This window comes from Mytilus galloprovincialis, chromosome 7 (genome assembly GCF_965363235.1).
Source record: "Mytilus galloprovincialis chromosome 7, xbMytGall1.hap1.1, whole genome shotgun sequence".
In the NCBI taxonomy this organism is placed as follows: Eukaryota; Metazoa; Mollusca; class Bivalvia; order Mytilida; family Mytilidae; genus Mytilus; species Mytilus galloprovincialis.
This window is the reverse complement of record NC_134844.1, coordinates 23,871,595-23,891,123: the sequence shown is the minus strand read 5'-3', so window position 1 is coordinate 23,891,123 and position 19,529 is coordinate 23,871,595. Positions and strand designations below refer to the sequence as shown.

The 19,529-nt window shown below is 30.2% G+C and overlaps 1 protein-coding gene across 2 annotated transcripts in view; it reads left to right on the top strand.

The window, feature by feature from the left end:
* The window catches only part of LOC143082602 (uncharacterized), a 36,055-nt gene extending 16,881 nt beyond the window's left edge, over positions 1–19,174 (top strand). For both annotated transcript variants that reach the window (XM_076258362.1, XM_076258361.1), the window contains exons 8-15: positions 2,161–2,306; positions 8,421–8,536; positions 9,122–9,219; positions 9,919–9,984; positions 11,312–11,425; positions 12,589–12,684; positions 13,943–14,029; positions 15,655–19,174. In XM_076258362.1, the coding sequence (XP_076114477.1) occupies positions 2,161–2,306; positions 8,421–8,536; positions 9,122–9,219; positions 9,919–9,984; positions 11,312–11,425; positions 12,589–12,684; positions 13,943–14,029; positions 15,655–15,693 (762 nt within the window). In that variant the 3' untranslated portion in view covers positions 15,694–19,174. The remainder of the gene's footprint in view (positions 1–2,160; positions 2,307–8,420; positions 8,537–9,121; positions 9,220–9,918; positions 9,985–11,311; positions 11,426–12,588; positions 12,685–13,942; positions 14,030–15,654) is intronic.
* Positions 19,175–19,529: the final 355 nt, after the last annotated feature.

The following is a 19,529-nucleotide window of genomic DNA, read 5'->3' as shown; positions in this document are numbered from 1 at the left end:
AATAGAAATCTATGAAATTTAAACACAAGGTTTATGATCATAAAAGGAAGGTTGGGATTGATTTTGGGAGTTTTGGTCCTAACAGTTTAGGAATTAGGAGCCCAAAGGGTCCAAAATTAAACTTTGTTTGATTTCATCAAAAATTGAATAATTGGGGTTCTTTGATATGCCGAATCCTACTGTGTATGTAGATTCTTATTTTTTAGTCCTGTTTTCAAATTGGTCTACATTAAGGTCCAAAGGCTCCAAAATTAAACTTAGTTTGATTTTAACAAAAATTGAATTCTTGGGGTTCTTTGATATGCTGAATCTAAACATGTTCTTAGATTTTTGATAATGGGCCCAGTTTTGAATTTGGTCCAAATCGGGGTCCAAAATTAAACTTTGTTTGATTTCAACAAAATTGAATTCTTGGGCATGTTTGATATGCTGAATCTAAGCATGTATTAAGATTTTTGCTTATGGGGCCAGTTTTCAAGTTGGTCCAAATCGTGGTCCAAAATTAAACCATTGTTTGATATCAACAAAAATTGAATCTTTGGGGTTCTTTGATATGCTGAATCTAAACATGTATTTAGATTTTTGATTATAGGCCCAGTTTTTAAGTTGGTCCAAATCGGGGTCCAAAATTAAACTTTGTTTGATTTCAACGAAATTGAATTCTTGGACATCTTTGATATGCTGAATCTAAGCATGTATTAAGATTTTTGCTTATGGGGCCAGTTTTCAAGTTTGTCCAAATCGTGGTCCAAAATTAAACCGTTGTTTGATATCAACAAAAATTGAATCTTTGGGGTTCTTTGATATGCTGAATCTAAACATGTATTAAGATTTTTGATTATAGGCCCAGTTTTTAAGTTGGTCCAAATCGGGGTCCAAAATTAAAGGAGTAGGGCAATAAGGCCCTTATTTTGCCCAAAAATTACTGCAAACTTAAAAGTTATCATATAAATTCTTAAATTACTGAAAACTTAACTAAGGTACAAGGTATGAAGAAAAACAAAACGAATTTGACATTGAACAAGTTACCGTGGCAACACAACATGACTTAATTTGCATATTTTGTAAAATTTCATGATTTTCCTTGTTTTTCATCATATTTTGAGTATATTTTAGATTAAAAAAGTATATGCGCACCCTAGAAACAACTTTATATTTGGTGAGATTATGTCAATAGTTATAATAAAGCTTTAGTTAAGTTATTTTGTTGTTTCTTGGCTGCGCACGATGTTTCCGTGATGGAAATATAGATAGAAAACTGCAAAAATTCTGTATTTTTCATCGTTTTTTTGTGAAAAACAGTACATATTATGATATAATTGTGACGTCATCAGATAAAAATCTTTATATTTTTTTTTAATATTTCTTGACCCTATGTATTTCTAAACATTATGTGCCAATTTGAAATAGTTATCAAATATTTTATTTTCTTGGGCCAAAACCAAACTCCTTTAATAATTTAATATATGGGGTTCTTTGATATATGCTGAATCTAACCATGTATTTAGATTTTTGATATTAGGGCCTGGTTATGAAATTGGTCCACATTGAGGTCTAAAGGGTCCAAAATAAAACTATTTGATTTCATCAAAAATTGAATTCTTGGGGTTCTTTGATATGCTGAATCTAACCATGTATTTAGATTTTGGATATTGGACCATTGTAGGTAAATGTCCAATTTAAAGTCTTTAAGTTTAAGATCTTAGACCACATTCATTCTGTGTCAGAAACCTATGTTGTGTCAACTATTTAATCACAATCCAAATTCAGAGCTGTATCAAACTTGAATGTTGTGTCCATACTTGCCCCAACTGTTCAGGGTTCCAACTCTGTGGTCGTATAAAGCTGTGCCCTGCAGAGCATCTGGTTACATTGTTCTTTTCATCCTACTGCACAATATTTCTTCAGTTTAGGACAGGATGTGATACTCTACAATATTAGGCAATGATGTCACTTAACAATGCACCAACATCACAATTTCATATCCATCTGTGTTAATTTATCAATTATTGATAGAAGGATAGCTTGATATATTTGCTGAATAAGTCTGTATCAAAAAGTAAAAAAATCCATTAATCTTATTTATTTCACACAGCTCTGTAAAACTAGTGAATGATCTTTTGTTATTGCTATTCAAAATATTATTGAATATGATTTCAGTATTCCAGCTGGCTACCAAATATGGAGAAGAACTATGTATCTGTGAGAACTAAACAGATCCCTCATACTCGTGCCACGATTAAAGATAGTCAGTATATTGTACAGGTCTTAGATGAAGATAGGCCTAAACCAAAACTAGATTCAGGGTATTTAAATACTATGTTATGATTATTTCTAAAAGAAAAGCTTTCAAGTAAATATTTAGGATTTAAGTCCATACATAACTGGTTTGCATGATTCACCAGAAATCAATTTCTGATCTACAGTTTTGAAAATGCCTACATTGTGAATTGTTGAAAAGACGAACTAATTATGAAATGTAAATCAAATACCTTCTTAACTCCCAAAAAAATTATAGGCATTTTAATATTGAGTTAGGAATTTCATATTTAAATGTTTTTTATGATGTAATTTTGTCAACAAATATCTTTTAAACATTTGGTTTAAAAAATCCCTTCCATAGATTCTAATGAAAAAGTGTAGCAAATAGAGTACAACTTTCCATCTGTGAGTAAAATTCTAAAGTATTTTCAATTCACAGATTAAACGGTATTCAAACTTAACTTGTTATTTATACAGGGTTTTATGAGTATTGCCCAGCCCAGTGGGAAATACTGGGAAAACCCGGGTTTTACTGGGTAATACTGGGCAATACTGGGTAATAAAATACTGGTCTAAATTTTATGGAGGCTTCAGTGAATAAACACATTTTATGTAATACATTTAAGATATTTATAACTTGTTTTATTTGTCTAGATTGGTCAAACTGTAAATATAAAGCAAAAAATCATGTTTTTCAAATAAGTATAACTCCTATTAAGAATTAACAATTACATGTAAGAAAAATTACATTTAAATAATGTATATGTACTGTCACTAATTAACAAGTAATTATTCAGATTAGAACACAGATTTGTTTATGTAACAATTATCAGCCCTTTCAATTCTATAAATATTAATGTCATGACCCTTAGGGTGTTTATTAAGCAATATGAATGTATAACAATTCTAAATAACAATTCACTTAAAAAAATGTATTTTTATCAAAGTTTGGATTATGGAAGGGTGTCTTCCTCCTATTCCCACTTTTAAAAAATACTATTCCTTCTATTCCCACTTGCAAATAACAGTAGATGATTTGATAAATAATTTGTTTTTATAACAATCAGGGTTAATTAGAATTTCACTTAAGATTTACCTGTATTTTTTTTTAAAGCATAACATATTTGGTACACTGTTTAGGTATAATACCTTGTTTATTTGTAATATGTTTCATCAAATAAATACTTAAAAATAGAGAAAAATTATGATAAATAGATTGGAGTTAGATTTGTTTTTAAACTTTTGAATTTGTACTTAAAAATAAAGAAAAATTATGATAAATAGATTGGAGTCAGATTTATTTTTAAATTTTTGAATTTGTAACTTTAAAAAATTGTCTGCTTTACTAATAAATCATGATATATATAATATTATAACCAAGTATAATCTTATATATATATCTTTATTCTCACAAACCAAATTACAGAAAGGTATAGAGATAATTATACACATTTCAATACAATTACATAAATAAATAATGTACGAAAGTAGATAGAGGCATTCACAATTGTTCACCCAGAAAAGTTCAATTTGTTATTGATCTCCTTAATAAGTTTACAAAGTTAGTTCAGTTCTGTACATTTTGGGGAATTCGCTAAGTCATAAAACTTCAATGTGTTTGTTCTATTTCTATTGTAATATGCAATACATTGTTTTCTACAATTATCGAAAGCTGAACAATTAAAAATGTAATGGTATTCATCACCAATGGCATCTGAATTACACAATACACATTTTCTGTTTTCTCTTTCTATGTTTTGCCATCTTCCAGTTTCTATTGGAGATTTCATGTTCAAAGTTCCAAATTTAAGAAATAAGGATATCTGCCGGTCATCCAAAATAAATATTTCTCAAACTCCAAAGTAACTTTAAATAAACGATAATTTAATGCTTTTGGTGATTCCTGTTGGCTTAAGATGTGGAATAAAAGTATACTTTAAAATATAATTACTTGGACCAATAATCAAAGATATAAAATAATGGGTGAAAACTGTTAACTTTACTTCATTATTTATTTTGTTTAAAAAAAAAAAAAATCAAACTGATGCAAAAATAACTTATTACCTGTTCTAATAAAAAAAAACACTGGTCAATTAACAGTTGATTAAAAAATGTTTGTACAGTATAATCCTTTGTTTGCACAAGTTTTCCTTCTATTCCCACATGAAATTTTACCTTTTCTTACCAGATTTATAAAAAGTGGGAATAGAGGGAATGAACCTATGGAAGCACTGCTTTGTAATTAACAAGTTATCCTTAAATGTGCAAATCTTGTATTCTGCTTACATATCATGCATATACAATTAATGAAGAACAGAATGAAATTGAATTTTTCATTCTTCTAGAATCAACTCAAAAAGTATATATTTAGCTGTAATACTATGAAACTACACCAAAGTGTTAACTATTCTGTGCTAAAATGAGCTTAAAGGGAAACTTCGCAAAAAAATCAAAAATTGATATTATGTTCATTCAGTATAAAAATGCTCAAATTCATAGTTATTAAAGTTTTATTCCGCTAGATAAGCGATCACCATCGATTTTAAATTTAGAGTATCAATTCTCTGCGTTCGGCCATTTTGTCTTCTTTCCCGATTAATAACAACGATATGTCTATAAACCACAAAGGAACAAAACTACAGTAACCGATGTAGTCGTAATTGCGTGTCGATATCTTATCGTACGGTTGTTTTATCCGACTAACTAACTTGATACGGAAAATATTCTTATGTTTTTAAACTGTTGATATTGGAATTAGGTAAAAAGTCAAAGTTGAAATCATAAATAATTGTTCCGTGAAAGTTGTTTTCGAAAATCTAGTTTGTTCATAATTCTTTAAAGTAATAAACTTTTTTCAAATAAATTCTGATCTTCCCTCATCTGATCACCAGCATGGCTAAAGGTATTACTTCCAAAGGTATTGTGAGGGGTGTGAGGTGACATGTCCAGGTATTCAAGCGATTTCCTGTCAGGCTTACAAGTTCATGCATCGTTTCACCTCTGCAGGTATTGATCAGTGTACACAGCGGATAACTTATAACTTTCCATTTTGAACTATCAGATGTATAATATACAACTCTGTCTTACTTGTCATTACTAAACTCATACGCTTGTTTATAAATAACATTTCTGGTGTAAAGAATATTATTCATAAAAATATAAATAATACCCAAAAAATAAGATTTGATGAAATTAAAATCTATTTAAATATTTTTTCCAAGGGTGAATTTGGGAAAATGTAATATATACTCATTGTCAATAGTGAAGGACAGATTGGAACATACCAGAAATATTGATTTAAAAAAATGTACGCACTTGTCGACGATTCGTTTATACGACTGGGTAGAAAGTTACGGAACTATAGCGCAATTTAAAATATATACGTGTATACATTGAACATAAGAAAAAAACATATATTTTGAATAAATTGGGGTAAAAGTTTTGTAAATAGACTAGTCCACGTATGCCAACAGTATGTAATCATCGAATGTCGATAGACTATTGTATACCAGAAGAAGAAGAGAACCAATTTGATTTAAATACAGGTCGATGTATAATTTGCTTTGGTTCATCGAAGTTGTGGACATAGTAAAATCACAGATTTATATTTCAATAAGATTGTTCTCGAACAAAGGAAGGAATTCGTCATCACAATTGTTATATATGCCACTGGACAAACACTAATTATCCCCAAGGGATGTGAATATTTTGCTGGGAAACTATTGAGTATCAAAGTTTCAAATTAATTTCGGGATTTATTTTCTTTCTTGGTATATTCAAGGGAAATATGACATTAAATTGGTTCTGTCTTTTTTTTAAACATCGTTAGAAAGATGTGTGTCTAAGGTGAACACCACAAGAACCCTGTAATACTAGTACGAGAGTATAGCATGTAAACATTCCTTCTCAATAATATGGTTGTATTGGAAATCTTTTCATACAGATTGACAACTCATGGTCCGATATGCATGTAATATTTGCCACATGACGCCCATAGTTCTTTCTACCATCATCATCTTATTTTTTGATATTGCTGTAAACATCGATGGTTCACACCCAAACAAAATGGGAGTAATGTACCTTCAGAGCTTCTCTGTGGTATACACTTGTGAAAATTAATATATAGACGAAATTTCTGTATTGAAATGAATCTACATCTTCAAATAACGATTTTGAGTAATCACCTTACAAACCAATATAAACGTATGGCAAGATATAGCCATGAAGGAATTTAGTTTTTGTCAGACGCAAGAACTCATCACTATCATAAACGTATACGTATATATGCATGCAGTTTCAAATATCAAGAACAAGCGGTCGATGTCGATAGTCCGTTTTCTAACTGTTCAGAGTTAGACATGTCACTTGTTCATTCTTGGAAGCCTTCATATTCCCCGTCCAACGATGGGAACTCTTTCTGGTTGTGTTGACTATAAATGCTTGTATGGTAATTCTGTCGTTTATCTGTACAAGTGGTTGCATTTCCTCTCCTTTCCCAACAAACAAACTAACGAAACGCTACTAGTCTGCTTTCTCTAGAGCTCATCCTCAATGGCGCTTATACGTCAGGAAACTTACATGTATACTAATAATGATTGTTTCAAGAACAACGATGTATGGACGAACTATTCTAAATTCGTCAATATCAGTTATGCATGACTAAAATATAAGTTTTATTACAACTACTGTATTACTTATTTGGATTAATGACGGCTATCATGTTCAACATTGCACAAATATTATCATAGAATTTAAAAAAAAAATGTACAAAAATCCTCAAATAAAAATAATGCCTTAGCTTAGATCATTGGTATTCTTTTCACAAAAAGTTCATGTAAATGATTGTCAAATAAATTTAATTATGTAAGAATGAAATGTTAAAAAGAAACAAAAAACAATCATGCATGTTGTATGTTGTATTGTGATTGCGATAGTTTTATGAGCATTAAACACAGCCAGATTTGAATACAAGTTAAGAAATTCCGGTAAAGTCAATGATATCAAACAGATGTGCAATGGTATATCAAATTGGGAAATATTGCATTTAGTTTTTATTAAAGATTAAAACTACTATTTTTTACTTCATATTTGAATCTTTACGCCAATTGCCGCTAAGAAAGTAATCCAAAATTGTTTCCTTTTATTTTTATACACTTTCGGAATTATGAATCTGAATTTTATTTTCAATTAATTTACACAATTTAATTATTGTATCTTTATTCTCATCGTGTATTAAATCTTAGTGTATTAAATACAGCATACTCTTTCTAATCCTTTCTGTTTATCCTTTCCAAATAAAAACATTCATACCTGTGTACGCTTGAACTCACACCTGCGGCTAAATAGCTACAAGGTAAACGAATTGACCTCAAGCCGAGAAATATACAGTGACCTTTACAAAATAATATACACACTCTGCTCACACATTAGTTGCATTGAAATGATTATCAAAACAATAACGGTAAATAGAACTGAAATATTTTCAGTTCAATATCAGTAAAAATGTTCAATAAATATTTTATGAAAAAAATCTCAACAATAATTAATGAAATTTATTCGAAAACATTTACTAGAGATAATTTTATAGGAGTTTAATTCAATCAATACAAAACGGTATATGCATATTCATTTTCGTTCATTCTTATATTGTGGTTAATAACTACGACCATTCGTCAGCTGTGCGCTTTTAATTACGTATATTGTCGATAAGCTATAAGAGTTAAACAGATTTTATTTTTTCCCAGAATTCAACAAATCGGGCTAAAACGTCACGACCCACTCGAGAATTCAACCAAAAAAGTTACAAATACTTGATTTTCTCCGTTATTAGAAGGAATATAAATTTAAAACTTAGCAAATGTGTTTTTTATGTTAAGATGAACATAATTAGATGATAAGTAAAAAATTGCGGAATTTCCCTTTAAAAAATCATATTGCCTAGTAATGCCCAGTAGTACCCATTTCTGGGAGTATTGCCCAGCCCAGGGAAAACCCAGGTTTTCCCATCCGGAAATTCCCGGGCGGGTAATACTTTGCCAACCCTGTAGTTATAAATCCTTATATTATATTGTTCAATAATGAAGTATTTTAAGTTAGCTATAAGGAGTGTGATCACCTTGTTGATGTGTTTATTGCTCATCTATATTAGATATTTTCAGTAAAGAGACTGAGTACGAGAAGGATCCTTTAGCGGACATGTTTAATGTCTTTATGCAAGTATTCCTAAGTCAGGCGATGGAGCCAACATTTCTGGAAGCTATACATGAAAGTGGTGGTAAGTTTATTTGTAAAATAATTGAAATCCATTTTTTTTTAAATTTTGTATGAAAAGCATACAGAAATGTAATTTTTGATGTACAGTAAATTTAACTGTATGCTTGCTTTTAGAAGGGACAGTTTATGCTAATAAATTCAAATAGAAGGTTTTGATTGAATCACATTTGATCACAAGATATTAAGAAATCAATAATATTCATAGGTACCAATATTTATGGCTTGAAGGAAGATTATAGATTAGATTTGTGGAACCTTGGTTTTTTGTGTCAACAAAATCCTCATAGAAGTCTACAATATAATTCTCTCAGGCTTCCAAAACTTTTTATTGACTTACCTATCTAGTTCCCCAAAAACACAGTAAATGTAGTTACTATTTTACATTATTTTACATTCTGCATTAAACACTAAATATGGGACAGTGGAGTAGATGCTTTTCCAGTACACTGTCACCTGCAAACTTCAGAAACATATGTAGAGAAATTTTGATAAATTATTCCCTTATGTACAAGTTTTGCTTTGTTTTAATGTTCAGTATGGTATAGATGTCTTTAACTACAGTATACATATGTACCTTTTTTTTCAGATGATTTCTATTTGAAACCATTGAAAAAGATTGATCAAATCATATCTAAAAAGCTGCTAGAAATTAACAGTAAAGTAAGATGGATGACAGATTTTAAGGTTGGTATTAGATAAAGGCCAAATTTAATAAGTGGGATACATGTACTAACTTAATAGATAACCTTAATTTATTTCTTCAATTCACCTGGTATTGCAGTCATCCCTTTTTTGTTTGTGTATAAAGTTGATTTGCATGTCTCGACTGTATATGATCACAGAATAATAGTTCTTTCTATACAGCAGTGAAGTCTATATCGGAAGAAGGATTGGATATGATAATCAGATATGACAAGAAAATTTTATTATCGCTATTTTACAAAATTTTTCTTTGATCTAACTGACTGATAATTTACTTTCTCCTCACCGTCGAGTAATATGAAAAATGATCATAGGTAGCATAGTGATACACAGATTATCATTGGTCATCTCAACTCAATTGTTTTTCTCACTTTCGCTGTACAGGTTCAAAAGAGAAAATTATTCTCGTTGAGATGAATAACTATTATCTATAAGTATGAGTGATGTTGCATTGAATCAATTATGGAACAGGTAAACGTCACTGAAACAGCAAACTAACTACACAAAAACTTATTTTTTATCTTAAGGTCAACAAACAATCTTTAACAATAACAAAATAGGTTTTTATTTTCAATATTAGACCGTGAACACCCCCCACAAAAAAAAAAAAAAAAAAATAATCCATAGTGAATACTGATCAGTTATGGAAAAATACAGCTAATAAATAACATTTTTTTTCAGAAAACTGCTGAGAAAAGACCTCACATCAGAGAAGTTGACAAACCTCACCTCAAAACTCTGTGTCAGGTAAAATATTATAACCTCAAAACTCTATGTCAGGTAAACTGTGTCAGATAAAATATTATAACCTCAAAACTCTGTCAGGTAAAATATAATAACTCCAAAACTCTGCGTCAGGTAAAATATAACCTCAAAACTCTGTGTCAGGTAAAATATTATAACCTAAAAACTCTCTGTCAGGTAAAATATTATAACCTCAAAACTCTGTGTCAGGTAAAATATTATAACCTCAAAACTCTGCGTCAGGTAAAATATTATAACCTCAAAACTATGTGTCAGGTAAAATATTATAACCTCAAAACTCTATGTCAGGTAAACTGTGTCAGATAAAATATTATAACCTCAAAACTCTGTCAGGTAAAATATAATAACTCCAAAACTCTGCGTCAGGTAAAATATAACCTCAAAACTCTGTGTCAGGTAAAATATTATAACCTAAAAACTCTCTGTCAGGTAAAATATTATAACCTCAAAACTCTGTGTCAGGTAAAATATTATAACCTCAAAACTCTGCGTCAGGTAAAATATTATAACCTCAAAACTATGTGTCGGGTAAAATATTATAACCTCAAAACTCTATGTCAGGTAAAATATAATAAAAAACTCTGTGTCAGGTAAAATATTATATCTCAAAACTCTGTGTCAGGAAAAATATAACCTCAACACTCTGTGTCAGGTAAAATATGATAACATTAAAACTCTGTGTCGAGTAAAATATTATAACCTCAAAACTCTGTGTTAGGTAAAATATTATAACCTCAAAATTTTGTGTCAGGTAAAATATTATAACCCCAAAACTACATCTTTTATAGGAATTATAACACTGTACACAAAAAAATACTAAAAATCAATGTGTGAAAATATACACTTTCCCATTTGAAATTCATGAACAATATTCTTTGTCAGAAATCTTTAGCATTAAAGATAGTCACATGGGTACACTGAGGAACAGGGCAAAAGATATACTCAATATTAAGTTCAATTATCGATTAACTTGTATAAAACTACATATACCTGATTAGAAGTAATTTTCTATTAACAGAATTTTTATCTAGAAATACCAGATTGTTGTAGCAAATCATTTATAAAAATGTAATGTACTGTAGATTTTATCAATTGAGATCTATCAAGATGAATTTCATGTAGTAATCATACCAAATGTTTGTTTTTAGAAAGTATTTTTAAAGGAAGATCAAGAGATAGGAAAAGTTAAACAAAAAAATAAAATCTCACTCACATTTCTAGTTCTAGAAATCACAAAAATTAAACTCAATCCTGCTACAGTATTTGTTTTTGCCTTTATATTAATGGAATGTCAATTTGTATATTGCAGGCTACAGAGAATGCCACACAGAATGCCATAAAGTCTGTGCACTTGTTTGGTCAACCCTATGATAGAACAACTTTGAAAGAAATTCCAGATAATACATCACACCAAGGCAGTGTGGTAAGAAAACTGATCAAATTATATACACCATCATTTACATTTTATAATACATCACACCAAGGCAGTGTGGTAAGAAAACTGATAAAATTATATACACCATCCACATTTCATAATACATCACACCAAGGCAGTGTGGTAAGAAAACTGATAAAATTATATACACCATCATTCACATTTTATAATACATCACACCAAGGCAGTGTGGTGAGAAAACTGATAAAATTATATACACCATCATTCACATTTCATAATACATCACACCAAGGCAGTGTGGTAAGAAAACTGATAAAATTATATACACCATCATTCACATTTTAAGTAACATACAAAAACTTACATATATTATATATTTTATTGGGTGTCATGTTATGTCTTGAGACAGCAACCCATTAAAAAGCCAGAACATAAATAGTCACACTGTATATAATGAGCATTAGCTAGAAATAAAAGGAGATTTTTTTTAACATCAATGCATGGGATAGCAAACAAAGAAAACAAGCACTTCAGAAATAGATATCTATAGGTTCTGTTGGGTGCTCACTCTTGGACAGGGTTGAATCATGGTGGGTCTATGCAAGTTAGATTATTTTAGCTAAGACAACACAACATCCAGTCCTTGAGGACAACATTATTTTAAAAGAATAACAAGGTTATTTACATGCATAGGAACATAATGCAATTTTAAACTAGTTCTGTGAGACCACCTTTCACTTGTTTTCTTTTGAGTAAGTTATTTATTCAAAAAGTAAAAAAGATTGTGGCATACAATAGTTAGTTTTAAAAAGCATTGATGATCATGTAAAATAAGGAGATGTGGTATGATTACCCTTGAGACAACTATCCACTAGAGACCCAAATATCATAGATGCTAGCAACTATAACTCACTGATTTGCATTCAACTATGTGCAATACCCTAGGGGCTAAACATTTTTTGCCGGTGCCCAACTATGCTGACAAGACTGACAGTGGTGTAACAGCAGAAGAACAACCTATAGAAATCAGTTGAAAGGATATTCGCTCATCAGAGAGATATCAAGCAACTAAAAAATAAAAAATAACTATCTAACTAAAACAGCTTGTGATACAAATTAGCTATCTGAGAGTCCTAGCAGCTACTGATGTTCAGTTCAAAAATAAGTATTAAGTATATTATTTTTTGTAGGAATACCTGTTAGGAAAATCAGCATCACATTACATAGGGGCCTACCATAGTCTTCATCATTTCAAGTATAACCTGTATAAAAGGTGCTTAGCAAAGGTAGGATATTTCAAGTATATATTGTATTGTTTTAAAGAAAAGTATCTTGATGAGATGGTAAATGTAGAAGCAACATGGGCTAGGCCTTATTTTCAACTTCAAGTAGAGGCGCTTTGAACAAGTGTTGCGTTCTGAAAAACGATCCAAATAACAACTGTATTGTTAGCCATTGCATGTTTGCAATTTTTGCCAGATGTCCATCAAATTTATATCAAATGTTATGTCAGCAATGTCTTGGGACAAATTCGAAAATCAGTGCCAATCACCTTTTTTAGCTCACCATTCTGAAGGAACTGTGAGTTTTTGCCATCACTTGGCGTCTGTCATTGTCCATCGACGTCGATCTGATTTAAACTATTTCAAACATCTTCTCCTCTGAAACTACTGAACCAATTCCTACCAAACTTTAGCTGAATGATCATTAGAGTATCTAGAATAAAGTTTTTTATTTTCTGTTTCGTCAAAAAACATGGCAGCCATGACTAAAGTAGAACATAGTGGTAAAATACAGTTTTTGACTTACATCTCAAACACTAAATCATTTAGAGCAAATCTGATGTGAGATAAAATTGTTCATAAGGTAAATATCTATCAGCCCTGAAATTTTTCAGATGAATCTGATAACCCATTGTTGGGTTGCTGCCACTAAATTGGTAATTTTAAGGAAATTTTGCAGTATTTGCTTTTCTTGAATTTTCTTAATGTAAATATAAACTGTAAACAGCAAAAATGTTCAGCAAAGTAAGATCTACAAAAAAGTTAATATGACCAAAATTGTCAATTGACGCCTTAAGGAGTTGCTGCCTTTTAAAGACAATTTTTCAGAATTTGTTCATCTAGTTAGCTTGCTTTAAAACTGCTGAATCAATTTCAGCAAAACTTGGGCTGAATGAATTTCAGAATATCTAGTATAAATTTTGTATGGAAGAAAGGGGGTAAAATGCATTATTTCTCTTTTGAAGAAAATATGACAAGATACAAAGAACATTTGAATGAAATTTTTAAGACACTCATTAATATATATCGAAAAGCAAAATTACAATTGTGGAAACATTTTAAGCAAAAAATAACAGGTGAGCGATTCAGGCTCTTGAGAGCGTCTTTTTAAATGAGTTATATGGATTATGAAACATGTATTTTAAAAATATATATATAAGCATTTTTATTTATGAAAAAATATATACATATAAGCATGTTTATTTTTGAAAATGTACACATTGTCAATATCTGAAAGGTTAGATAATTTGATATTTTATAGGTTGATATAGTAAGAGAAGGAAACACAAATTTAGATAATTCTGAAATCCTCGATAAATGTTTAAATAATAGAACATGGGTGCTTAAGGTAAGTGTTATATGTCATTCCTTACAACACATTGACTTTCATTCCTATACTTATTAAAGAAAACTAAAAGTGATTAAACTAGGCATTATCCAGTTCAAGATCAAACTTAAAGAGCAACTCATGAAAAGGAGGTACCCCTGTATTGATCTAGGATAAAAACGTTTCATGTAGATCAATGAAGCACAAGTATTCCCTTAATATTTATTCTGCTTCGAAGATTGTATGTACAGTAAAAGAAAAAAATTCAGAACAATTAATTGAAGCTAATTGTTAGAAATAATACAGCCAAAAAAGTTTTCCTGTCTACGTTTGGGTATACAAGTTCACCTAGGTCTTTCTGTCTGTTGCATGTCATCATTTATGATATATTGCACCAAGCTTCATTTGCCAAATGCCATACTTTATATCAAGGCTTCCAAAATGGTCATATATTCCGGACAATGGTATTATGTCCGGTAAAAGTCCTGCTGGGCAAAGCATGAAACGGTCATATATTTTTTAGTTTTCAAGTTTTTTTCGGTCATTTTAACATAATTCACAATCTTTTTGACCCAACCTTTTGCCTTTAACAGCAACACATTTCGGGTCATAAAAGTGACATGACGATTAATTATTATCAAAACAACCCTTCAATCCTTTCTAATTTTAATCAAGGCTAATTAGTTGTTATCCAGCTAAAAACTACCTGTTCAGGTGACAGGTAAACTATTTTCAGTACCAGACATTGGGAAATTTAATTATGCATCCTACATTTCTTCAAAAATGCTAAAATTATCATTGATACCTGAATCTAACGTTCATTTCAAGTATTTTGTTGAAGAAATAACATGAAAAGAACTTCTTCACTCAGTCGTGCTTTGTAACATACACAGATTTTAGGTATCCGTTTATGGTCCATGTTTTACCATTGTCAAGTCAACATCCGGTTTTGAAAATGTGACTTTAAAAGCGAAATTAAAGTTTTAGACAAAGTCATTTTCCACAAATAAAGAGTCTCAGGAGATATGATCACGCTGATGTGCACACTTTGAATGATGCACTGCCAATTTAACAGTTTACGTCAGAACAACAAATTCATAACAAAGTAAAGTTTAATATCGTTCTTTTTTAATCTAATGTCAATCATTGAGATGGCCATCTGATTACCATAGTTGCCTTTTGTGACTTAGTCCTAGGGATTAAAATCCGAATCAGACATAAAATGTCCGGCTGGCTCAAAAAAATTTTGGAAGCCCTGCTTTATATTATAAAAATGAGAAGATGTGGTATGATTGCCAATGAGAATACTCTTCAGCAGAGACCAAGTGATTTAGAGGTGAACAATTACAGGTCACAATACAGACTGCAGCAATTAGCAAAACCCATACCACATAGTAAGCTATAAAAGACTTATGCAAACTCATTAACAATGCCTAGAACCACAACACACAAACAAAGTTCAAATTTGGGTTGTGAGTCTTTACTGTTCTAGAGTTATGGTCCTTTTTACCTTGAAAAATTGCAAAGCTTGAGCTGGGCATTTGTGTCCTTAGACACAGTGTTAATTTTATTTTACAAAGCATTGTACTTTTAGTTGTTTTGAAAACACAATCATTGAATATATTTATTTTTTTATTTTATTACAGATATTTGATGACTTAAAAAATATGTTAGAAAAAGGATGAAGAAGATTGACCATAACATTGTACAAAGCAATCAATTCATCATAGTGTTGTGAGAGATAGAGATCTGATGTTTATGAGTGATTAAGAGAATATTGAATGCTTTATGTATGTCAGAAATTATATGATTAAATATAATTGTCCTGTTATTTTAATATAAAACCAGGACAATATTGTTATTGATATGTTGAGAATGGGCACAAATCACTTATTAAGTTGTACAATTTATTTATTGTTAGAAAGATGATTTCATAGTTTGTTAAATCTAACAAAGATTTGAAAGGATGCAAGTCCACTATATGATAGATTTTTGTCTGTTTCAAAAATAGAATAGATAAGATATACCGTTGTACCACATCTCCTTATATCTACTCTAAGATCAAAATTACCCAAACCACCAGTGAATTAAACTACAAAATACTTTTACATTCAAAAACTATTGATATAAAAATGAACCACTTTGATTTAATGTTTGATTTGTTGATTTAAATGGATATATTTTTTACTGTTATTGAATTCTTATTTGATTTGATTTCAAACAAATCAGGTGAATGAAATTATTTTTGTTTTTCAAAATAAGGTGAGTATTCTCAGATTTGGAAATGATCAATTTATCAATTTTGTTATTTTATCAGTTTAATTGTAATGAATTATTATTTTCATTTCATTCAAATTGTTTACTAATATATTGGGAACTACCCAAGGATTTGAATAAGTTATGAATTGCAAGATGTTAAATGCAATTTTATTAGAAAACCCAGTTTCAGTGCCAACTAATTTTGTTTACAGAACATATTAAGTTTGAAAAAGATAGCTAAGGGATGCATTTATATTTTGTTATGTCTCTTTTTTAAGATACCTGTCTATGAGAGGGGTATAAGTCTGCATTTCCTGTATAAGGTGGTTTAAGATAGATGCACTAAGAACGGTTGTGCTTTGTAGCTTTTTTTTCATTATATCTATGTCTTTTTAGGGGGAAATGTGCCATACGCATCTTTGTCACTAATTAAGATGCATTCATACTTCATTTTTCAATTCAATTACATCAAATTATTTATGAAACAGAAGTGTGTGAATTATTTAACCCTCATTGTGTGTCAGATATGATTGAAAGAAACAGTAAAAAAATATTTAATTACAAATGAAATTTTATTGAAACTGTCACAAAATATTTTTTTGTTATGAGTCCATCTAGAATTCTTTTATAAAAATGTATTCCTCGAAATTTTTAAAAGCATAAAAGCATGCTTCTATTTTTACAATACCTACATGTCAAAGAGCATTTTTGGAAACTTTTTAACATTGTTATTGAAATGATTTTTATAAAGTATGGTGTTCTGAAATTTTTACTTATCATTAGTTATTAAGGTGGTACCTAACACTACAGGGAGATAACTCTGTAAAATCAGCAGAACGTTTTAATGACGTTGTGTTCTTAGGAGAATATCAAGCTTCTCAATGATCAAAATAAGTGTTTGTCAAACCGCTATATAACCAATGTAATTTTTCTGATTAAACGGTTGGTTCAAATTTTTTGAACTTTTTATATTTTTGTCAAAGGGTCAAAGTAAATACTTTGTCAAAATTTTAAGAAAATTAAACGAGCCAAATTAATTTTAGTAAGCAACATTAAGTTATAATGGTACATGCATGTCATCAGATATTAACAACTGCTTGTTTTTGAAGTTTAGGGATATAGAAACTAACAATATTTTGATGTTCAAACATGATAGATTGCTGGTTTTAGTAGTCCTGGCCTGAAATGTATTTGAAATCCAGCAAGTTGGTCAAATCTCATAAAAAACCTCCTCATTCCTATACTTGGTCAATGCTTAATTTAAAAATACTTGACAAAAATAGTATATTTCACTTTCTTACATGTCTGTTCATCAACTTGAAACACTTTAATCTTGCAAAAATGAGCTAATATTTGGAACCAAATATGGCCTTACCAAACATACTCCTTCATTTAATAAAGTATATCTGATGTGTTGTTGTACTTCGATATGAACCAGCCCAGATTGTAAAAGTTATCATTGTATTTTTAGCAGTCATTATCTCACTCGATAACAATCTATTATCAAATCATTTTCCTTATATCTGTATGAAATGTTCCTTTATGATAATTGTTTTGCAAGAAGAGGCAATTCAGTGAACACATCTAACTAAGAGCTATAAAATATCATCATTTGTCATAATGTGGATAAATCGTTTTTTAATTTAAATAAAAAAAGTTGGAATCAGAAATGCATTTAGCTCTTTTTTTTACGAAATATCTTTCTATGTAAATGAATGTAGACACTAAACTTTGGCGTAAAAAGAATGAAAATTTCAGTTGGTTTAATTAATTCATTATTGTATTGTAAAGTATGTCCATATTTTATGTGCTTTATAATAAAGCTATGTTCACATGGATGTGATCAATTAATTAACAGTTAGTAGCAGTTACAGTTTCCTTGAGTTTTGTTTATACTTGTGGTTACTGAATTTTTTTCAGGTAACATTTTTTAATACCTTTCATTTCATTTATCATTAGTATTTTTACCAATGTACATTTAGTTATAATTGAATCATTGCATTCGAACCTATATATCAGATTTATTGATGTACAGAATACTGTTTTAGTAAAAAGTTAAAAAAAAAATCTTTCTTGTCTTATTTATACCCCCGCTTTAAAAAAGGGGGGGTATACTGTTTTACCTCTGTCTGTCAGTCCGTCCGTCAGTCCGTCCGTCCGTCCGTCCATCAGTCCGACAGTCAGTCCGTCCCATGAAACTTTCGTCACATTTTTCTCAGGAACTACACATCCACCCTTTCTGTAATTTGGTATCAACATTTATATATGTCAGCCATACCGTGTGATGCGTTTTCAGATTCATCACTTGACAACTTCCTGTTTACCGAACACTTGTCTGATTTTACACATGACAGCCAAGTTGAAAATTTTCGTCACATTTTTCTCAGGAACTACAATACAAGGATTTCTGAAATTTGGTTTCAGGATTTATATAAGTCAGCTATACCGTGTGATGCGTTTTCAGATTCATCACTCGACAACTTCCTGTTTACCGAACACTTGTATGATTTTACACATGATAGCCAAGTTGAAAATTTTCGTCACATTTTTCTCAGGAACTACAATACAAGGATTTCTGAAATTTGGTTTCAGGATTTATATAAGTCAGCTATACCGTGTGATGCGTTTTCAGATTCATCACTCGACAACTTCCTGTTTACCGAACACTTGTATGATTTTACACATGATAACCAAGTTAAAAATTTTCGTCATATTTTTCTCAGGAACTACAATACAAGGATTTCTGAAATTTGGTTTCAGGATTTTTATAAGTCAGCTATACCGTGTGATGCGTTTTCAGATTCATCACTCGACAACTTCCTGTTTACCGAACACTTGCATATTTTTACACTATTAATATTATCCACTTGCGGCGGGGGTATCATCAGTGAGCAGTAGCTTGCAGTTTCACTTGTTGTTATTGTCAAATGGTGACTGATTAACCTCCAAAAGGACAATATTGAATACCAAAAAAAGCACCTTGATAACACCAGACCTGTCTTTCAATTTTAATAGATTTGATATAAATATGTATTGGAATCATAAATAGCATAGATAGATTTTGAAATGATTTCATAGTTTTTAATGAAAACAATTTTGTGATATATTTATTGATTACTTGATTAAGAATAAACATCCTAGCTTTACAAAATTAATTAGCACTAAAACATATCTTGCCTATCAGCTTTAACGGGGTAAAATCTAAAGTTTGAATTAAATACAAGTTTCAAAGAAACAGTAAAAAAGTTGAAATCAGGCAGCA